Source organism: Catharus ustulatus, chromosome 16 (genome assembly GCF_009819885.2).
Source record: "Catharus ustulatus isolate bCatUst1 chromosome 16, bCatUst1.pri.v2, whole genome shotgun sequence".
Lineage (NCBI taxonomy): Eukaryota > Metazoa > Chordata > Aves > Passeriformes > Turdidae > Catharus > Catharus ustulatus.
The window spans coordinates 6,696,811-6,721,168 of record NC_046236.1 but is presented as its reverse complement, the minus strand read 5'-3'; the positions used below and the strand labels follow the sequence as shown (position 1 = coordinate 6,721,168).

Below are 24,358 nucleotides of genomic sequence, written 5' to 3'. Positions count from 1 at the left end.
TCCATTTGAAAGATATCCCAAGTTATAATACATATTTAGAATCAAATAAAATAGCCATTCTTACCTCAGTAACAGTGCAAAGCTTTTTGAGGCTCATAAAAGGAATTGGTAATTTCAAATGGGTTTTTTTAAGCAATCAGCTTTAATACAATTGTATTTTCAGTCATTTGATGGGTTTAGGGCTGAAGTGGCTCAGCACAGCCACAACCTCAGATTTTCTAGTTCAGCTGCACATCACTACCAACCCCATCATGCACTGTCACTCTGGTTTATTACATAGTTTGCAAAACCTGCAGACTGTAGACTGCTCATGTACAAATACAACTATCAGCTCTTCTAAGAAATTAATATGAGTATAGGGAAATCTAACTTTTCCCAGTTTGTCTGAATGTTTTCCATGCTGCATTTCTGAATAGATGTGTTCCATACGAGTTTGCCCTGAGCTGGGACTGACTTGTGATCTGCTATAGCGCTCATGGAAACACATGGCTGCCAATAATTACTCTGATAGAAAAAGAAAATTAAAAATGAGCATCCTGCATACCTATTAAAGCAAAAAGAACATCCTAAATGTGAATACATTGACCCTATAAAACTCAGTCTAACTCACCATCTATTGCTCCTCATCCAAAGAACATGTGGCAGTATATCTGTAAAGCACACATGGAATGTTAGTTTAGTGTAAGTTTAAAGTTATAACAGTACAATACAAACAAGCAAATGCTTATTCATTTACTAAATGTACTGTTGAGTAACTTGAGGAATCTTCTTCAATGTACACATCTGCTCAGCTGGCAGTAGTCTAAACAATCAGAAGCCAAGAACTTTTGATTGTCAGGAGTCTTCTTTATGCTCTGACGCTGAATTGCAGAGGACGTTTTTGTCTGCCTTGCATTTACTGTGATTTAAAGACAGCGAACACATCCAGGGTACCAGACATTTTCTGGGCACCATGACAAAACTCAAAAGTTCAAAGAAAGAATGAATTACAACATTTACTTTTTCCCACAATCACCAGAAGTTTTAGCTTTCTATCTCTCTCTTGGTTTTACCACTGGTTCCATACTAAAATTTAGGTCTCCATCTAAACCATCTGAAGCTTTTATCTTTATGCTCCAAACCATAAGCTCAAATCTGAGACCGAGAACAGGCCGTTGCACTCACAGCAATCTTAATTTCATATAAGATTCATTCAGTCTCTTACCTGTGCCCATTCAAATCCATGCTTTAGGGACACACACACTCTTCCTTTAGTCTATACTACACAATCATCTCTATAGCTCATTTACCAGCACCTTCCTATTCCTGTGCTGCAATCCTGGGCATTTTGACTCGTTAACACTTCTCACCCATAAATACGAGAGTAATTTGAAAATTATTATTTCTAATACAGTTTTAGTGTGCTTTTTGAGGTGAGCAATGAAGTACTCCATCACCACAGATAAATTATCAATGTAAAATCTAAGTTCCAGCCAAATAAACCCATTCTCATTCCTGTGCATTGGCAGGGTTTCAGCACACCTACCTCACTTGCTGCTGAGCCAGACCTCTCTCATGTTTCTCCACATCATTTTGTCAAAAACTCCCATGCTCAGGCCTACCCTTCCAAGTGCCTTTTTTTTTTTAAACACTTCTCACAAAATCCCCTCATTTTCTCAAGGCAATTCCTCAATTCCTTCAACGCCTACTTCCAGCACTTCTGTAATTACTGCTTATTGCTTCCTAGGCCTCCTCAGCGTGCCCCCGGCTCGGTCCCCTCAGAGGCAGCGGTGAGGACCGGCCGCTCCTGCCGCTGCCCCAAGCAGGAACGCGGGGATCCCACGGCTACTGAGGAGAATGTTCCACGTCAGCAATGCCGACCAAGGCCACGCCGGCTCCTTCAGACAGTCGGGAGGCACAAGCACAACCCCTCCGGGCGGCTGGAGCCCCCAGCCCCACACGGCCGGGGCAGGGCAGAGGCGGCGGCCGCGGGCCCGGCCTGAGGGGAGCGGAGCAGCCGAGGGCGAGAGGCGCCGGGACAACGCTCCGGACACACCGGGGAGGCTCGGGGCTGGCCGGAGCAGCAGCCGGGCTCGACGGTCCTCAGGATATTCTGTGATTCTCTGACCTCTGGAGTCAATAACAGCACAAACCCCCAGCGACCAGGAAGCCCCAGAGCCATCACAACTAGTGATGACAGCTTCGCTTTCCCAAAACAAATTCTATGCACATATTTTAAACATACATTATGAAATAAATGTGGATCTAATTTGAGCTACATTCTTTCCCTTGTAGAATTAATGACTTCATTTAAGGCGCAGGGAAGCGGACCAAACCCCACACAAGAGCTCTGGTGCAGGATGAGTGGCGTCAGTCCCTGCCTAGGACAGCCCTGGCCAGCCCTGACCTCTGACACTCACCCACCCAAAGTTAGTGTCAGAAATATTAGAGCCCATCCAGCAGCGTTTAGTAGCTTACCCAGGTTTCAACTGCTAAAAATCAAACACACATAAAGACTAGAGCATGCAAGAACCCAGTTTTCTTAAGCAGTGTTAATTACTGATAGACATCCAGCTTCTCACAATGACACCTGAATGGAGGTGCATAGAAATAGTGGGTGTAGCTGTTAACCTTTGTAGTGTAGAGAAGCATGTATGTAGACTACTCTGAAGAAACAAGTTTTAATTACATTGCAATACAATTCCTTAAGACATATTTTCCCTGCAGCTATGTAAGCATTGCTGCTCAAGAGTGAAGATCCTAGTGGCCTCAGGGTACAGACTCCAGATGGATTCTCTGTGAGTGTGGCCCTGTGTGTCTCTTGAGCAGCTAATTCCTTGCTCCTTAACCTGTACTTCTGACAATCCCTTTAAATGCTTCTGTAGCCTTTTGTCATCATGACTCTAGCTCTGTCCCAAATCATGCTATGCCAGTTCTTTAGGATATACAGGTAATAACTCACTCTAACATTTGGATAGAACACCATGTGATTTACCTGACTCACCTCAACAAAAGATAAATTCTCCATACAATTGTGATTAGGTGTAGCACATACTCTGAGAACTAAATTTACAATTGGTTTGGAACTCAAGATGAAAGTGACTTAAGCATTTAGTCCTAAGGTCATGAGTCTTCAGGAAGAAAAGTCCCTGGATCCTTGAGAGCAGAAGAGTTCAGTTACTAATTTTCCCTTGCATCACTAAAAACTCTTCTTTCCCACATTTTAGTGTGAGAATGTGAGATGATAGAGCTGCCATTAAACAATTTAATTATAGTCCTTCTGGGAGTACTCTAAGGTTAGAAATACAAGATTTCATAATTAATATATTGAAATTATTTTCCTCTTTGTAATGCAAGTTCACAATAATTTAAAAACCCATGAATTTTGACATACCTTCAAACAGGTTATGTTAAAACACAGTGGTTCTCATTCTAGTGTAAATATAATATCATGAAGCCTTCTTAATATTCCACTCTTCCACAGAAATGGTTCTGAACTTGCTGATTTGTAAAATTCTTTTGTTTTCACCCCTCCAAGGGAAACACATAGCAATTTAAATCTTATGACAATAGGCTTGCTTTTCTTGGTTACATTTCACAAATATATTGAAAACAGTCCATGGAACAAAAGGGTCTGCTACTCACAGGATGACAAGAAGTTATTATATTAGGAAGAAGGGAAAAAAACCCCCCAACTTTCACTCAAAACCATTTCAGATGATAATAAATAAAAACAAACCAGTTCCTAAGAAAATGTCTTTAATTTTCATGGTATGGAAATACATATTTTGGTTTTATTTCCATGATACAAAAATTTAAATATCAAACATTTTCTGAAATCTACCAATGCAGATCCTTTTTTTAACAAATAAAGGGCTGGTGCAGTTAGCAGGTTTATCACAGGTACCAAAAAACATTTTTTACAAAGTCAGGATTTAAAAGTGGAAACAACAGATGTGAAAACAAAGAAAAACTACCTCCCACCAGGAAATTAATATTTGAAAAACTTTAAAGTTACAGTTTTTTGAAAGGGTAAGGTATGTGTAAGGCTGATATTTAGATGAATACCACCTGCACTGGGGGTGGGGGTAGAGAACAGAAATTCAAAAAATGTTCCCGGATAAAGTAAGAGGTAGAAAGCAGTATGTGGAACTGCAGTTCTGCCTATTTCCAGAATGCTGACAGCATAATGATGCTGCCTGAAAAAATAGCTAAATATTAGGAGCACTGTGGTAACTCCCCAAGCAAAGGAAACAGCCTAGCACAAAATCACAGAGTGCCAGTTCTTGTACAGCTCATAGCCAGCATGCCAAAGGAGGTGACCAAATGACACTGAGTCTTGTTTCTTAAACCTAACATCAGTTACAACAGCAAGGGTTTCACAGGATCAACAACAAGTCATATACTAGGTGATATACACACGAGTAAAACTGACAGTGATTGTTCAAGAAACAGTTTAAAATAATTAAACTGATTTTCAGGACACATACTGCTTTGTTAACACCACTTTATTTAAATAAAGTATGGCTTCCAAGAGGTGTATTCTCTCAACTGCTTTCACTCAGTTCCACTTGTTAAGGCAGTTGTTTCCTACCATGTTTCAGGGACCTCAAAAATTCCAGTGGAACTAGTTGTGAGGTTTCCTAGAAGACAGAATCATGGAATAAAAATTACATCAAGATTTTTTTCTGTTGTTTGTTGTTCTTTCACAGGCTATTAAGACATATTTTCCTATAGAGGGAGGCTCTAGATATATTACCAGCAAGTCAATATTTATAAAGAGGAACTAAGAGACTGTTTATGAATAGGTAGAAAAAACTTTAAAAGGGTAAAAATAATGGTTAATTTCAAATTTCTTACAAAAATGGTAAATACTGCATTTTTAACCCTAGTAATTAGGTAATTTTGGTTTTGCAATTACTAGGATGATAAAGTTATACTATTTTCCCAAGTGTTATTTTTATTTAGTCTGTTAAGACAGGGAAGAGTATTTCCATCCCAAATTAATTGGAGAATAAAGATGAATCACTAATACTGGTAACACATATTCCCATAATGCCAAATACAGAGCCTGAATTTTATGCTCTGAATCACCATAGACACTCTTGTCATTTTGCATATGCTTACAGGCCCCAACTGCCCTACTGAATAAAAAGAAGAAAACAATTTCCAAGCACAGCTTTTGAATCAGCTAAGAAAGATTTTACTCTACTAAGTCAGGAGAAAGGATGCCTGGTATGCAATACCACTTTCTGGATAAAAGTTGCTAGTGCAGTTATTGAAATGAAGCTTTAATTATGAATATTTGGATATACTTCAATGCAGGCAGTGCTCCAGATGACTAATATGATGTGGTCATCTGGATCAAATTAAGATACAATTTAATTTTTATTATAGTCCAATTTCTGCAAGAAATTACTAATAAACATTGAAACAGAATCAACAAGTAACAGATCAATAAAAATAAAATCTTTTAATGTTTAAATTCATGTGATCTAAGGTTAGTTATTTACTTTTTTTTTGTACAAGCTGCAATAACTCACAAAACAGCAAAAATTACAAGGTAAAACATTATCATCTGATTGTAACCTGCCTGCTTTTAGCCAGATGTTCAGTTCCAATTATTTTGGCTAAAAAAATATATAGGTATTAAAATCTGAAAACACCCACCTTCACAGCAACCCTAAATGAAAAATCTTCAGCCAAATAAAGCACAATAAAGGTTATGGTAACAAACACCACACAGAACACTGAATGTATTCATGCATACATCAAAATAGAGTGCCTTCAATTTTGCTTACAATATACAAAACACATTGAGTAACCTTAAGTACAAGTCACATTTTAAAAAATTAAGAATACCTAAAAAAATATTCAAAAGCTTTATTTTAAGGAAGAAAGTAAGTAAAAGTAATAAACCAACTATATTCTGATTTCTTTGGTTGGTGTCAGATTGGGTTTTGGTTGCTTGTCAGTTCTTTGCTTTTAACTGGAGTTGGTTGTGCTGAGTTCTTTGCTTTTTGATGTTTTGGGTTGTTTGTTGAGTTTTTTACAATTTTTATATGATTCAGTATTCTGTTTCAAGAAGAACTTGGAATGTAATGGAGTAAATTACTGATAGAAGCGAAGACTTTCAAGAAAAGAATTTCAGTTCTGTTCAGGCCTAGAACATTTTCAAACAGAACAGAAAACCATGTGCATGAATATTGCACTTACCTGTTGGAACTTGTTCTGTCTTGATCTTCTTCAACTTTTTGGGTCTTTTCTTACCATCTGGGAGGGAATCTGCACAGGAGTCTGTCTGATCATTTTCTGGATTTTGGTCTTCTCCCTCTTCCATATCATCAGAACCAGTTTCTTCCTCAATAGGACTCATGCTTCTCTTTCCCACTGTACTGGTACCTGTAAAACTGGAACAGAGAAGAAAGATGATTATGAAAAAGTCGAGAGTAACTATGACACAGGTACATGTCATTGGACATCTATTAAATGCTTATCAAGGTAGAAAAATAAAAGTGGTGTACCATAAAATTACACTATCTGAAAGATCTGGCTTAACTATAAAATTGCATAAATTTGCTATCTAATCCAACCTTATATAGATCAAGGTATTCATTCTTTGTACTATTGATGTCTCAGACTTAGTTGCTGTTCTGATGAGATCACTCATCTGAAATGTAATTAAATTACTTCTCTATCCCTGCAGTTTTACATTTCATTCCCATAGTTATGCAAGCTCTTTAAAGCACTGTCAATAGATACCAAATCATGCACAACTGAAGCCTCAAACCACATCTTGAAAAGCTAACTTCACCTCTCTCCTGGAATTACAGGTAGTTTTAAAAGCATGTCTATATAAAGGTAGAGAAAACCATCAAGCTCCATACATAAACTTTAAATCCAGCTTTCAAGTACAGAGTCTTATTTATGGGGCCAGTAAAATAAAAAGCACAAACCCTGCACACTCATTTCATTAGTAGCTTTTGAATGAAATCTGACTAACACAGTATAAAGATGAACTCAGAGCTCCACTCCATTCAGTGCACTCTGAAATAACCCTGCGTAGGCTTTCATTCCACTGAAATGCTAAATTTCCTTAAAAGACAAATGACAACATTAAAATCAAATTAGCATCAGTATAAAAGAGAATGCAGTAGCAAAGGGGTTAATTAAAAACCAGTTCCCATTATGAACTTCTGGATATGTAAACACCAGCTACTTAAATGTCTAATATAATGCTTTTAGAATAACCAATTTTAAAAAAGGTCGTTTTATATTTATGAACTTTTATTTTTTAATTAGAACTACACAACATGGCTGTGTGCATCTAAGCCACGTTCTATTCTGTGAGTTAAATAAATATTAATACTAAGATATAAAACAAAGCTTTACAAGGTTCTTTTTTTCTTTTAAATTAATAGTAGTGAATTACGGTGTTTCAATAAGGTTTTAGCAAAGGGAAGAACTGTTACATTTTGCAGTATAGTTTTGGCTTTGAAATGGAATTTTTTCAGCTGAACATTTTGCAACTTAAAACAGAGTCTGTCTGGGATGTCCAAAGGCAATAAACAAAGATTAAACATGATTACATCTCATGCTCTTACTTCCACTTTAGGAGCACAAACACCATTTACTTTGATGAATAGCTGGTTTTTCCTCCAAACATTCACACACAGAAGGCCTTTTTGCATGATTTCTTACAAATCATCATTTTGAGTCATACCACAACCACCACCAATAAAAAGCTGGATAGAATTGTTAATCCTATGTACACACTTCAATATTGCAAAACAGGCAAAAACTAGGGTTGTAAAGAAAAAAGTCTAGGGAAGGAGGAGCATTTAGGAAATGAAAACTACTATTTTTTAAAAATATAATTTAGAAAGCTTGTAAGAATTCTACTTTGGGGAAAGCCGTTCTGAAAGATACATTAGGAAGAAAAAACTACCAGGAGCCATAAATTATGATCCCAGGATTTCTTCAGCACTTGGCTCTCAGAAAGGAACTTGCACTCACTGTAGGAAGAAGATTCCTTCTTGAATGTCTTATGGCTGAATTTAATTTTTTCCAACTTAAGACTGCTGTGAAGTTATTGCAAATAAAGAGAAACAAGTTCTTGACCTTCAGTGCACATTTAGTTGGGTACCAAAGAACAACATAAAAATTAATTTTAGGCCTTATGGTTCTCCTGCAGATACCCTATGGGGAAGAATAACCCCCACCACTAGAAAGTGGCAGCACAAAATACAAAATAAATATATTTTATAATGACAAACCATTGTCTTCCTTTCTCCCAGATTATTAATTTTATTTTATATTCATTCATTGATTGCATGGCTTCTAGAGGGGAAAGGGTTACATTTTTTTATGTTGTATTCTTCCTTAATCTTAAATATGATTTAAGATTACGGTAACATTATTTATGCCCTTAGTAGTAAATGAGCATGGTTGCATATACAAGTTAGAGCACCACTCAAAGTTCAGTTTTCTAATTATAAGCGTTATTTTGGATGTGTCTACACATCTGCCTCAACTTCCTCATTTAGCTGAGAAACAACTGAACAAAGTTAAAGATTCAAACACAATAACAGCTTTCAGTCACTGTCCAGTGCAGACACTTCTTTTATGATCCTTATGACCATTTAGAGACTCAACACCCTCCTCTAACCACATAACACTTAGGTTTCAAAACACAACTACCTATTTTCTAGAGACTATATTTCAAGAGGTACTAAATAGGAGCAATCCAACTAGTACCATGGTAATTAAATTGAAGGAATCAGCAAGCAGAGGAGGACAAAAGGTAGGAAAATAATTATGATGATGTAGCATTTAAAATTATCTGTTTTGGAAAAGCCTATCTGAGTTTTAAAAGAAACAATAAAAACAAGGCATTTGGAACTGGCCTGGATATATGAGGACTTACAATTTCAAATAAATTTAATTTACACAAAAACATAAGTTCTCTTGACACTTGAAACAAAATTGAGGGGGAGAGTAGATACTGATCCATCATAAAAATCAGTAGTTTCAGCTGAAGACCAGGTGAAATCACCCAAAATAACACTAGAGTGCAAGAACCCTACAGTAATTTGCCTGCAATATTTGTTATCTATACCCTTAATACCTCAGCTTTTGCCAACTCCTATTCTTTCGTGGGTAATAAACCACTATAAACAACCATTTCTGTAATAAACCAAAAGAATCATCAGTAGAAACACTTGCACATTTCACAAATTAGATAATCTTTGGCAAAATGAAGACATTCAAGGAGGTGGTGCTACAAACAGCAGCCTGACTTGACAGAAGATGCAGCACTCATAGTTTTAGATAGGGCAAAGTGATGTATCCCTTTCTTATACTTCATACCAGTCTTTTGCCGTTGCCCTTATTCTATTTTACGATTTCCAGATGATGATCAGGAGAATAAGTAAGTACTAAGAGAGCAGGGTGCCTAGTTTTCCATAGAGCATACCCTATTTGACTTTTCCTGCTATGGTGTAACACTATTTTGCTAAGGAAAAGCTCTTAAAGCCATGCATTTAACAGTCATGGCAGAGCTGGCAGGCAGTCATCTGCTAAGCACAACACAGCCAGTTCCATCTGTTTCCTAAGTGTGTTCTGAATAGCAACAGATTTGGACAAGGGGATCTTATTTACTACTTGAAGTTTTGTCAAATGCAGCAGTTTTTCCTCTACTTCTCCATCTTGCATTAATAACTAGGCATATTTCCACTGAAATATTTTTTTTACATTTAAAAGTAGTATTAGGTTATATGCAAGGGATATATATTAATTATAAATCATTTTACCTTATGACTGCTATTAATACTATTAAACTTTACTTTCTGAAGAGAAGTTCCTCTACAATATTGGACTAAAGTTTTATCAACACTACAAGAATTAAAAAACCTTTGTTACATATTATTAATCTGTCAATTTAAGACAGAAGTTCCTTACAAGAAATACTCAACTTCCTTACAGAATGAAAAAGTAGCCAGGACACATTGTCATCATGGCAGCTATCCTGCAGCTGCGCTCCTTGGCAGAAGCTGATGCAGCAACCTTATTAAATAATAAATAAATAAAGGATGTAGTAACATGAAGCTATTATAAGGGATCAGCTGCTGGATACATCACAGTACTGAGAGCTCAGCTAGATATGACTTCAACTAATCTGGACAAATACACATGCACACATACATGCATATTTGTCCTGATTGTTTATATAAATATTCATATAATATTTTATATCAAAATTATTGTATATAATATAAAAAAATAAGTATTTTAGGTAACTTTAGATACAAATATTTTTATGTACCTGTGTCTGGAAAAAAAAAAGTGTTAGTCTTGAGTGAAATTAAAGACCATAGTTTGCAGTTCCACGTTCTATCTAACCATAAAACGCTTCAGAGGGCAGCATGTCCTGATTTAATTTTGTCCTTAAATAATAAACTAAAGCCATTTTCAAGTTTGATACTGAAAGCTTAAAGCCATGCAAGTATCATCATTTGCCATCCTATTTCTGAAGCATAAGGACAACATCATCAGGACTGCTCTAGAAGGGAGTTTATACCATTCTTTGTGCCACTATTATCACCATGGAAAGTCAGTCAAAACCAACATGGTCTTGAAAGGATATATGATGACAGCTAAGTGTCCACATGACACATGCCATTCACAAGTGTCATATAAATAAAGAAAATAATTTTTAAAATTTGGTTATAAGAAATAGTGCTGCTACATCAAGCTCAGAAGCTGTGATGTGACCTGCCCTCAAGATCCCAGCATTTAAAAATCAGTCTGATCACATTTGTGATGAAATTCCCTCTGTTCCTTTACCTATCATCTTGTGACAGCTGATGTACCACTACTGATTTATATGCAAAGAAATGCATACAGAAAAATGTCCTGTATTAGTTAAGAACCATCTCAAAAATGGCTGGATTTTGGACAGAAATGCAGTAAGAACATGAGGTGGCAGCACAGACATCTCACCTGTTAACACAGTAGTATCGATTCTGGGAAACATAAGGTGTGCACTGGGTTTTTAACCTCTTCCTCTCCATCTCCTTCCAACTATCTTCTGTACATTTTCTCTTGGCCTGTTTTTCTTCATGTTTTTTCTCCACATACTCTGCATATGTCTGGATCCTATAACTTTCAGCATACCGGCTGGTGTTTACAGCTGCGGAGAAGGAGACTGATATTATACACAAAGCACTTACATGACAGTATGCCCTCTGCTGAAATAGCTCCTTTTGAAAAGCAGAAGGCTGCAAGCTATGTGTTCTGTTCATGAAACAATTTCTAGTTCCATTGTTAGCAATTAAAAAAACAAACTAAAAAAACCCCAAAATGCCATATTCTCTAGAAGTCACAATGTCTGAACTGGATGCTAAAAGCCCTTCTCAAAGTCAGACTTTGTGCAAAAAGAGTTAAATCTACTTAAGACATTTCTTTTAAATTAGAAACGATCAATTCTTCAGTCGTAACCCTCTTCCAGATTGCTTGTTGGCAAGAAAAGATTTCCTGGATTTTTTCCTTTTTAGTCTCATTACTTAACCCAGCAGGTTTATTTTGCAAGTCTGCCAGGAAAAGACGACATTTGCAAAGCCTTTGCCAAAACTCTGTTTGATTGCTGTGAAACATAAGCTTATTTGAGCTGCATTTTTGGTTGCACAAGATATCCCTGGAAGAAGCACTTAACTAATAGCCAGCTGTTCTATCTTTCTAATGTCTGATTTCCCCTTAACCAAAAAGAGCTAGAAAGGTAGAAAGACTCCTGTCAATGCAAAATTAGAAGCACTTTAAAAGTAAAGAAAAAGACTTTCACTGCCTCCACTCAGTAACAATTTAACAACATTCCTTCAAGTCCCAGCATCTTCACAGCTCTCAGCCTTTAGTCTGTGAGCCAAGCCCTGGCCTGACGCCATCCCTGTAACAGATGAATCAGCAAATTAAACTGACTGTCAACTGGTGTCTTCTGCTGCTTTCAGCCTAGCTCTCTGAAAGAAAGTATTGTAAACCAACCAGTAAACCAGCTTAAATGTAAACAAAACAAAACAAACCTCCCCCAACCTCAGATTGTTTTTCTGCACATTTTAAAATACCCCAATTGCGGTGGAGACAAAATGATTTTATTATGTACTTCCAATTCTTTAGAGCAATTTCAGATGCATATCCCACTTCTGGATTCTAGCTGAGCTGTTTTAAAATACAGGTACTCTGTGCTACCTCTGGTAGAGGTAGAGATGGAAAGCTCCAACATCAAATTTCAGAAAAGGTGAGGAAGATGGGTGGATGTGGATTTTTTCTCCTCTTTCAGGATGGACCATCCATTCTGTATATTTGCTGTGTAACAGTGAAATGAGATTCTATAATACCTGCCATGGTATATAGATGTTGCTGTTGCAATGTACATAAAACTAGGCAAGAGTGTTGAGCATTTATTTAAGTTTAATCCCAAGTATAGATAGCAATAGTTATGATTAACAGCCCCATTAGATTGTTGCACTAATCAACAAGTTCAGACATACCTCCTTTCACCCCCCTCACACTTGTTTTGAACTGCAAAGTTACAGGATCTGTTTGTAAGAATTAGAACAATATTTATTGCCCATGAAGTTATGGGGCAGGCATCATGAATGAATTAATAAGGCTCACTGGAGCTTACTGCATGCCAGCCAGCATTCCTTAGGGTAAAATTTGTTTAGTTAAACTCAAGCATGTTTTTGCTTGCTAAAATCAAGCATAGAGTAACCATGGATCATCTGATACATATTCATTTATTAAAACACAATAACATTATTTGTTTTGCTACAAGCTGTGAACCAAAGTTATGGGTCTGCCATTTAATTCTCCAACAAACTCAGCCCTTTTTTAGGGAAGAAAAACAAATCATTTGAGGCCTAAAGATAATTCTAAAATAAATCTGTGCAAGAGTCAGTATTTTTGTACTAAGACAGCTCTGCTTTCTTGAAATAAGGCATGTATTTTACAGCAATCCATTCATATGGCACAAACACACAAATACATATATATATAGCATATATATTTAATAGAAAATGTTCCATGCTGAATAAATTGCTTCATCATTGAAAAACTGAAATGAAGGCATATGGAGAAGTCTAAGGAGCCACACAGATAAAACAATGTTGCATGGTCTTGAATTGAAGAGCAGTTCCCTGTAAGAGTTTAATACATTTTCTCTGATGCTTTTTTGGTGAAAGCTGTCCATACTGCCAAACAAAGCAAATACAGTTAGGTCATTCTGCACTCCCAACAGAAGAAATGCACTGCTAGAATCCTCTGGGAATTCTAAAAAACTGAAGGGAACTCAGGGGGTCAATTTACTTATTTCTTTAAATTGTAAGAGAGGAGACAAATCTTTCTGTGAAAAACCTGACCTAATAACCAACACTACGTGGCTGCATTTCACATTAATTGCAGCCTTAAAGTTTCAGACTCATAGCAGAATAATAGTAATTGCAAATTATTTTAGGAAAAGTTTTTCTAGAGGATGGCACCTTCCCTTGTTATAAGGCAAGACATTGAAAAGGGTGTCTATCATTGAGTGGTCCAAGAGAAATGTGTACAAAGACACTCTTTTACCAAGTCCTTGCTTTTATGCAGAGCAACATCCTGACAGATGGTCACTGACAATATTAAGCCTCTTAATAAAAAAACATAATAAATATGTTGATGAACTGTGTAAAGAGATTGTGGCAAAAGAAAAGCCACAATATATAAATACAATAAACACACAGAACTATACAGATTAAAGCTGAAATACTAAACACTTCAGCTTATGAAATACTGAAGTAAAATTTCACCTGTGAAGCCTTTAAGTGACATCTGTATTGAGGCTGCATTAATCTTATCTGATCATATTCTATTGAAACATGGGACCACTGCCCCAGCCAGAGCAACACTGAGCAATTAGAGAGCAGTTAAGTCAGTATTTTGTTTTACTCCCAATACTCACTATGGTTCCACAGCCTTACTGATTGACTACCAGGGTTATTCATGCCACATGTAACAATCCAGAAGTTTGCCATGATCACAAAAGTGTGCGTGCATAGTCTAGTATGTAAAGCTCAGGAGTGGAAGTGACAGTGCTCTGTGCCTATTTGATCAACAGAAAGCAGAAGATTCAACATTCCAAATTAGAGGGCATCTTTGAAATTAACCTAAATGGAATTAAATTGTCCCCTACAGAACATTCAGGACTGAGTTCTTCCACAGCAAATGTACAAACATATTCCTAGAGAAGCCATAAATCCTAAAGAAATAGGACGTGATTATATAACCATGGACATTATCAAGGCGTAAGCAGAATTCAACTAGATTTGGTTAAATACCAGTGAAATTGTCAATGTAAATTAGCTGGACTAGAGTATACTTGATAACAGCAACTATCTGCAGGTTGTACCCAAACTGATAACACCAATTTGTACATGGTGCTGCCCATCCCTTTCTTTTCCTCTCCTGTATCAGCTTAAGATGGAAGGGGCCTAATAGATTCTAAATAAAAGAGCATTGTACAAAGGTTGGCCTCTCTCTTGGTATCTGAATGCAGAGCAAGGAGCAGTATCAAAGCAGGGACAAAACAGCTCTTCACCTTGCAAAGGAGGATGGCAAGTTAGAGAGCAAACCAAAACGAGGTTTGAACCCTCATGTTGGAGAACAGGGGAAAATGGACAGATGATCTGAAAGAAAATGTTTTTACAGGAGGAGGATAAAGTGCTAAGTACAAACCCTGCCAAAGAAAGGAAGGATCCTTATGCAAAGCTTAAATTTAAAATATTTTCCTCAACAAAGAACAGAGATGATAGTGTAACTGCACTGAAACATTTCATGCTATGCACACGTATGTAGTTATAAAGGACTTTAACTCCCTTACAGATGAAGTTATTTCATTACTGAAAGAATCCAAGTTACCCTGTTTTTCAGACCAGCAGCCTGAATAGTCAAAGTTGGATGACAACATTCAAGGAAACCATGAAAAACCATGAAAAACGAGCTTAACATCAATCCAAAGCATTAACTGAGGAGTGACAAAGCTAACTGCACAGAACAATTGAGGGGTTGAAGTGGTTGAAACACAAATACTTCAGGTTATACCAATTTATTCATTAAAATAAAATACTGGGCTTATTTGACAAGTTGAAGTATTTCCCATTTCCCCCCACCATTTCCAGACTATCTGGATGAAGTCTAGACCCTTGTAAGTCATAGGATCATTGAAACAGCACTTATTCCATACTAACCTCTCCAAATGAAAAGCCAGCTTTATAAATACACAAAGCTGAACAGCACCCGAAGGCAAACTTATCTAGCAAGTCAAAAATCTGAAGAGCCAGAAGTTGTATGCCAAAAGTTAGTTCTGGAGTTTCTCCTGTTCATCAGCCCTAAAAGTGCACAGTGTTTATCTTTTGCCACACACATAACAAATATGTGCTCCATGTTTGACAGAAATGCTGATGCCACTTGCAGTGCAGCTTGGCAACAGAGTTTTGTCTCCCACATATCCAACTAAAAGGAATATTGACCATTTAACAAATTCTTATTAATTACCTACTTTGAACAGCAAATCCCAGCAGAACATAGATTGTTTATTGTCCATTATAGTTTTCAGGTGCTCGTAGCCTGGAAATTAGTTTACAGCACAGCATATTGCAAAAAGTTAAGACAAATCAGAGCCATCTAAACTACCACTTTCATAAACCTGTTATTTCTTCTAAGATGACATTGTGGCAGCCCAACAGTAAGTGACAAAGCAAAGAACCTTCCCCTGGCAAGGGTCAGGTCCAGCTTGCACAGACAGGCACAGCAGGGTGACGGTGCAACTGTTCCCTAGCATCTGTCCTCCTGCAGTTTCCACTTCAAGCTATAGAGAGCCATATGATTTTATACAAGAACAAGGTTTTCTACTCATAATAAATCTGAGAGGCTGCCAATGTGCAAGTTGCATGAATACCAAATAAAGTGAAGATTTTTGGACATTATCATAAGCAGCAAAATGAGAAGTTTGAGGCATTTGACTCTTATTTCCCAAGGTTTCTGGTTTGTATGTTTTAAAGCATGCCACATTCACTTGGAAAGTTAGGAGCAGCTCCAAAATTGACTATAAAAATACTGCCCTTTTCCCTACTTAGTTTTTCAGAGGAAATGAAGTAGAAGAGGAAACAAGTCTTTGTATATTATGCAAAGATTCATACATCCTTCAGGGTAACACTTCAACAATTAAAACATTGGAATGCACGTTCTCCCTGGCAACATACACACACACTACTGATTACCATGGGAAATTTGAAGAGCTACATATCAGCTAAATTCAGCTAATCAAATGTATACTTTATAAACAGAAAATCTTATGGGCCAATGTTTTATCAATCAGTTTTGGACTAGGTTTTAATGGTTACCATCCATGATATTACCTAACTCAGGCACATAGTTTTAAAGAGCACTGGGGAATGAATAGGTATATTTTATTTATATTTATACATATTCAAAATGGATTTTTGAATCAGTGAGAAATCTGACATATTCCCAAAATGCTGATGAACAAGTTTTTAGCCCACTTCAAATGCTGAAGCTGTGAGAGTTAGAAACAACAAAACTAGCACAGCATAGCAACAACAGCTTATGCAAAGTGCCACATTTTAAGAGGTCTGTCATTTGTAAAGGTTAAACATGATAATTAATTATTTGAAATATGAAAGACAACTATCATAATTTCAATATTACCCTTAGATACAGTTACACAAAACTAGGCATATAGACAAATCATATTTCAAGTTGTCTTGTAACACCTAAGAAGCTGAACAAAATTAAAAGGCATTGGAGCTAAATTGTTAAGGAATCAGGCAGATCCATCAACTGGTTATCCTGAGCATGTGCATCCAGGGAGGATAACAGATCACTCTTTAAATTATCTGCTTTTTTAGTCTCTAACTTCATCTTGGTTCAGCCAAAGATTCAGTATTTCAACCACTGCTGCAATAGAAAAATAAAGACATCTCCCAGATATGAACAGGGTTTCAAAATCTGAGATCCAAATCAATTAACACTCCATGCATATAATCATAAAACCAGTCCCATTTTAATTACTTTTTCAGACACAATTTCCTTATTAAAAAGATGCAAAGCAAGTCTGGGTGATTTTACAGTACTTACACTCCTTTGTAATGGAAATCTGAACACTTTAGGGGAAACTTCCATACACTTTTCATGTCCTGGATCCATTTATGACCCATAGATGTTCTTGCTGCACTTGTGTTCCCTTAACTATATGTTTGTCTTAATACAGCTCAAAGTCAGAAACCTCTCTAAGAGGTAAGCACAGAAATATACCTGCAGCAACATCTTACCTTGTATTCATATTGCTTCACAGCCCTCCAAGGATGTAAAACACTAACAAATTTAAGCAATTTTACAGTAAAAAAAAAATCACACAATTTTTGGTAATTGAGGTTGGTTTAGTTTATCAGCTTGGTTGGCTGACTGCTTTCAGTATATGAATTTCTACTGATCAGATCTCATAAAAATCTATGACACACTATAATCACCTGAGCTTTCAAACAAATAACATGTTTCCCAGCACGTAGGCCACAGAACAAGCCTCCCTGTTTGTCAAAGCACAAAAAAAGACACAGAGCAGTGCCAGAAAGATTCAGTTTCAGTATTCTGCAGACATTCAGTTCTTTCCAAAATATGTAGTTGCTATAACAAAAACAGAACAAAAAAACCAAAATCAAACCAAAAAACAACAATAAAAAGTAGTGGTGATAATGTACATGCCAAGCATTTAGACAATGGGTAAGTAACTTCATTCTTACATCTATATATATAGATGAAGAAACAGGTTCTTGCTGCTATGGAGCAATTGCTGTAAGGAGGCTGCTGGTGAGCCCTCAAAATCCTCTGCAGAGCTATGAATGTATGAGGAGTTATGATAAACACTCCCAGGATGTTAACAAGGAATTAGACAGATGCACTGATTATATATCCAGACCCTGAAAGCTTTTTTATTTGAGCTTAGTACGGAGAGATGATGGTAAATTCAGTGGGGCTTTCTAATCTGCTTTATTTCTTTTTAGAACTTAAGAGCTATCCAGGCAGAATTCCCACAAGTGCAACAAGATTTTAGCCAGTTAATCAGAAGTGCTACATATACTGCTGCTCTCCCTGGCTCCACAGCACTTGATGCAAGTGTTTCAGTAAATGGGGATGACACTAACAGAACATATCCCAAATTATCATCTATAATGGCTACTTCCAGCCATTGTTCCCCAGAGTAAGGGTATGGGTCAGTACTCAAATATACTCCCAAAAGAACTTGAAAAACCACTAAGAGCTTGTGGATTTAGCTACAGCAAATAAAAAATCTTTTTTAAAAATCCACCCCAAAACACAAATAAAATCATCCCAAAGCAATATAAAATCTCCAAACCACAAACCCAGCCTAAAACCCAACACACCAAGATTGTTTTCCCACATAACTAACTGCAATATTTTCAAATGTTCAAATAAAAATTCAAGAACTTAGGTCTGGAGAGACTGCACATTGTTCATACACAGACTGTAGGCACATTAGCAGTCCACGCTCTTCTGATATTATTATTTTGCATATGTTCTTCAATGCACCAAAAACCTTCTCACTGCATTTGTTCCTTGCAAATACTAGCCAAACTAAATGTGTGTAAGTCCAAAGGGTATTTGGAGACAAAGACCACAAAAGTCTTTGACAGTTATACTCTGGGCAAAGTAACAGTAAATAGACTCAATAAAGACTGCACCAAGTGAAGAAACCACACTACTCTACCTACAAGTTTAGGTACTTGGAGGATCATGGAATGAAACACAAAACTCTCAAGGAAATCCAGTTTGGGCTTGCCTTTCCTGCCACATGTGCTGGTGCTATGGAAGTCCAGCTCCTCCAAGCAAGTCAGTGGTTTTGCCATTAGAATCACAGACCCTGCTGGCTCAGAGCATTTTACAGGAGCCAATTAAAGTCTTAATGCTGAAGTAAATCCAGTAACACTTACCTATTTGTACTTGCTCTGGCTGGCTCAACGATACAAATGCTGATGTATCATCAATCCACGAAACCTGAATGTTACCTAGAAAAAGCAAAAGAAATTATTATGACTATTTTTGTTTTAACTCAGTCATGAATTTTTATCTGATATGCCATGACATTTAAAAAGCCAGCTAAGAGTAACTGCACCTGAGAAGGCTTTTGTCCACTGTACAGGTGTGGAGTTCATACCCAGGTGCACAAGGGCTGGAACTGTTCAGAAAGTCAGGGCTGCATGAGCATGCTGTACACCCCCAGACCCTCACATCCTCCCCCTCCACGGTTTCTATATAAGTCTATAAAATAAATCAAAGTGATTTTCTGGAAATTTCACCCTTCACTCAAATACATAACAGCTCCTTGAGTGATGATAGATTCCAGTTAAAGGGGGTAGGTAGAAGATTGATCACATCAATAAAGAACTCCACTGTTGGGACACAAAATTTTCAAACTCGGGTTTCTTTGAATCCCACTACACATCATTTCCTGGATGTGAAATAAAAACCTAATTTGAGTCAATATGATGACAAATGCACAAAATCATGGACCTCATTTGGAAGCTGTTACAATGGAACAGTGACTGGAAATAAGTTCCTCTATTCATCAAGCAGCTAGTGCATTTTCTATGTGAATGGCTTAAAATGTCACATTAGCACTAAAAGAGTTCATAATCAAGCAAAAGCAGAGGAAAAGATTCCGATTCCAGACACAAGGTCTTATTATAGTCTGAAATGCATTTAAATCTCCTGTCCTTATCTAAGTCCATTATTGTTAGCACAATTCAGATATTCAAAACTGGTGCCATTTTTTCACGTAAACTAGAAAATCAAGTTACATATAATGTTATACCATCATTTAACCTTCAGACATTACAAGGTTATAAATGATGATGCAAAAGGGCTTAAAACACATTCATTCTGTTGTTTAATCTATTGAAATCTAATTTAGTCTACAGATTACAAGGTTATAGAAGTCTCTTCTGAAATCTAGCCAGATTATAAACAGATTTTCTAATCATAAAAAAATAAAAGTCTAGATAGATTTCATTTGCATGCTATACATTTGAGTAGCCAGCTATTTAGGAGTTTAAGTTATAATCATTTTGATCATTGCCAAAAACATAATTAATTTAGTATGGTTTCTGATATCTCCCTGTACTGAAGGGCTAAGGCCATTTACGATGAGCCTACACCACAAAGTTAGAATTTCTTTAAAGATTTTTCAGGGCAGATAAATTCAATTTCTAATAATTCTGTCTTTGATGAATATAGAATTTTGCTGCCTATGGGTAAGGCTCTTTGGTGTAGGGAGAACACCCTTTTGGCAAGACACTAACATTTCACAACACAAGAAAAGCCCAAGCTGACATATTAGTGCAGCACAGACCTGTAGTGAATTTGGTGGGACCCAACATGGATTTTCCTTTAAAGGACAGAAATTACTGTACAAATTCACACTGCTTACATGTATTGACAAGTCTTTGCTCTAAAATAATTAATGTATCAAGTTCTCCATTTCTGTATTACAAATTACAAAATTTTTCTAAGCAATCATTTCAGACATCTGAGACCATATTCTGTTGTAACTCTGGAACACAGAAATGCTGTCCAGATTGTGTCCCATTCCTATATATACAGTTAAAGAAAAATTCTCCCGAATATTAATGAATATTAATAAATTAATAAAAATCCAACCTATTGCTGGCACATCATTTCAGTATCTGACCCTTATTTACTATTGCAGAAATACTGCTGCACTCTATATGACTTCTGACTTTGTATTTTTGGCTAATAATTGGTTTCAATACCTACCAACATATGTTGCTTTTATACTCAATTTACACATTTTAAATACAGAATTTAAATAAAGTCAAAATGAAATAGCAGACACTGAGTTCCAATCTGAAGTGAACCACAACAAATGCTCTTATGCAACTCTTCGTGCTTAAGAGATGCTCTCTTCAGACTATGCCACATTTCATCATTATTAAGAAGTAAGAATTTAGGAGAGATAAGATTAATAAATTAAATCATTCGGCAATGCTGCTAAGCACTCAGTAAATATTGTGCATTTCAAAAGTATGGTGAAATGCAAATAAAGATCTGGAAAGCAAATGCAGCTGCAGTACAAAATTTAGCAATCACCAGAGCCCTATGCCAGCTCACTGCAAGGCCAGTGCAGATAAGCCATGGACAGCAATTAATGGAACACCAGCTCTAGAGAAATAAGGCAGGAAATGTCTCTCTCTGCATTTCTAGAGTATGTCAAGTCTTCAACACTTTGAAGAATGCCACTGGTGGGCTATGATATGAAGGTGCAAGTAACACGTATTTCTTCTGTAAAGAAATCTGAAAATTCTCCATATATCAGCTCAAACATGCAAACAAGTTTAAATCCACAAAATAAAATTATACTGATGGATTACATCATTGAAACATTTTATACTCTGTTCTTATACATTTCCTACATTACTTTTACTGGAAATTAAGCAGTAGTTTTTATAATACTTTGATAGCATAAGTTTTAATCAAAAGCCCAAAGACATCAATTTAAGTAGAACTTAAGGCTATACACTAAAGTGGTATTCTAGCAAATCCTGTTTTAATGACTTCATATTTCACATCAGCAGGACCAACTAAACAATGCAAATTTAAGAATCTAAAGTGTTCTACGAGACTGCATAGTGCTGCAAGTACTTGTACAGTGAAACTACATTCACCCCTGAGATTATAAAAACATCTTGCATGAACAGGTGTCCCCTTGGTATGCAGGCAGTCCTGAAGGATTTCAGAATCATGAACACCCTTTCTAGAGTAGCAAATGTAAATGAGTTCCAAGTGTGACACTGCAGCCCCTTCAGCTGTCTCATCATATTTCATTAGAAGCTTCATGAAAGGTTATAACTCTGCTTCAAATCATTTTAAGATTTTTTCTTCTATAAAATTCGATTAATACTGCTTGATTTCAAGACACTTTGCTTTAACTGATGCAATAAATTAGGATAATTCATGTCTGTTACTGCCTATTTTTTTAAGTTTTTGGCAGATCACTCAACCTCACACTGCACCACTCTGCTCCTATCCACCTACAACTGGAAAAGGATGGGCAATTATGTATTCCAGTATTTGGGAAGGAATAATGCAGTTTGTTTTGAGATGCCATAGCAAAAAGACAAAAAATTATGGATTTATTATCGAACCTGGAGTTTGTAAATCGAAATACGAAAACATCCAGCTCTAAGATGCGGAGACGAGCGGGAATTGGCGATTCCCAAAGCGAGCACCGAGCCGTGTGTGAGCGCGCCCCCTGGCGGCGGTGCCGCCCCCACGCACGGAGCGCGGCACCGGGATCTGAGGGTTAAAAACTGCGGGGACTGGGTCTGAGCCATGGCCTTACCCCAGAGCTGAGGGTTAAAAACTGCTGGGACTGGGTCTGAGCCATGGCCTTACCCTGGAATTGAGGGTTAAAAACTGCGGGGATCGGGTCTGAGCCATGGCCTTACCCTGGAATTGAGGGTTAAAAACTGCAGGGATCGGGTCTGAGCCATGGCCTTACCCTGGAATTGAGGGTTAAAAACTGCGGGGACTGGGTCTGAGCCATGGGCTTATCCCAGAGCTGAGGGTTAAAAACTGCAGGGACTGGGTCTGAGCCACGGCCTTACCCTGGAATTGAGGGTTAAAAACTGCAGGGACTGGGTCTGAGCCACGGCCTTACCCTGGAATTGAGGGTTAAAAACTGCTGGGACTGAGTCCGAGCCATGGCCTTACCCTGAACAGCAGCACCAGGAGCACGCTGTCATTTCTACATCCTCACATTCTACATTTCCCCATCAGGGCTACTAAATCCTATCCACTTCACTGACTCCTGCTGCAGTGAAGATCAAATCCTCACAAGGAACGGAGTGCATCTGATACAGCTCCAGAGAGCCTGCACAGAGGACCAAGGCACAAGAGACAAGGAGGAGACCACCATCAAGTAGTTCAGCTGTCCAAGTACCTACATTTTATATTACCCCTTTTCCTGTTTCTTCTCACTTGGAGGGTGTTCACAATCTGGAAATCAAACTGGTTGTTTTCAACCTTGCCTAGACTCATATGCTGGAGTTTGCTTTACACCAACTGCAGGATGAATCTTGTTCCTAAAGCCTCAATCTGCCTCACACCAATCCCCATTCCCTTTACCCACCTATATAAACTCTTACATCCTTTCAGGAGAGGCTGTAAATAAAAGGATAAAAGACCCACAATATTCAACAAGCACCAAATAAATATTTCTAAAGAGAAGTTAACAAGAACAGTAATTTTCAACATGTCATTACAAAGACCACATGACACCATTCAAAAATTACAAAAAGAGATTCATCATTACCTACACTAGGAATAAGTCTCCACCCATAGACTAAAAATGACAAAACAAACCAGAAGTTTAATTGCTAATAAGAAGAACAACAAAACAGACTATATTACTCACCAAAGGCACTGAAAAGCTGGTATAGGTCACTAGTCTTCCACTCTTTGGGAAAAGTAACATGAAGAACATGATCTCGTTTGGGTTGCACTACAAAACAAAAATCCTTTTGTTAAAATAAGAGTCACTGCTGGTATCTTTAAAATATCCTAAAACAGTCATCTAATGTAGTCATGTAGCTCTTTTCAATGTTCAACTCAGTTTTCATATAATACTAAATACAAGTCAGAATATACAGAATGACTTTTTATTATTACTAAAAATTACATCAAGAAAAAAAGACAGTTCATCAAGGCCTATATCTAAAGAAGTGCAGAAGTCTTTAGTGTATATTGAAATTGGTTTTAAGGTCTGTGAATTTGAGAGGCAGAATCCAAATCAAATTGCTGGAAAGGTAAGATACAGAAGAAATTATCACTATATATCTTACTTTTGCACACTTATCCTACCTGAAATTCCTTTCACTAGAGATGTGACCTGTGAATTCCTATCATATTTTTAAAAGAAACAAGTGGAACACTGTGTTTTCAGGGGCAAAGATACTGAAATATTTTAAATTTTCCTACAAAACTGTTTGCAGATCATTAATTAAGACTTTCCACGGGTATCTGCAGAGATCTATTTTATGTATGACACATTACTATATACAGGTGTATATGAGCACTGAGAGCTTAGTCAGGCTGGACAGAGACACAAGTAGTTAAGAAAAGCAATCCCTTCATGTGCACAAGTGAAATCCTGTTCCCTAAATCTGCTACTTAAACAAAAAGGACACAATATTTTTTAAGGACTAAAATTCAATTTTTTTGCACTATACGCGTCAAA

The 24,358-nt window shown here is 37.0% G+C and overlaps 1 protein-coding gene across 2 annotated transcripts in view; it reads right to left on the bottom strand.

The window, feature by feature from the left end:
* Positions 1–3,721: 3,721 nt before the first annotated feature.
* Positions 3,722–24,358, bottom strand: part of PARN (poly(A)-specific ribonuclease) — a 43,514-nt gene continuing 22,877 nt past the window's right edge. For both annotated transcript variants that reach the window (XM_033074371.1, XM_033074372.1), the window contains 5 exons: positions 23,537–23,623; positions 19,035–19,109; positions 10,981–11,170; positions 6,196–6,389; positions 3,722–4,622 (listed from right to left, as the gene is read on the bottom strand). In XM_033074371.1, coding sequence (XP_032930262.1) covers positions 4,570–4,622; positions 6,196–6,389; positions 10,981–11,170; positions 19,035–19,109; positions 23,537–23,623 — 599 coding nt within the window. In that variant the 3' untranslated portion in view covers positions 3,722–4,569. The remainder of the gene's footprint in view (positions 4,623–6,195; positions 6,390–10,980; positions 11,171–19,034; positions 19,110–23,536; positions 23,624–24,358) is intronic.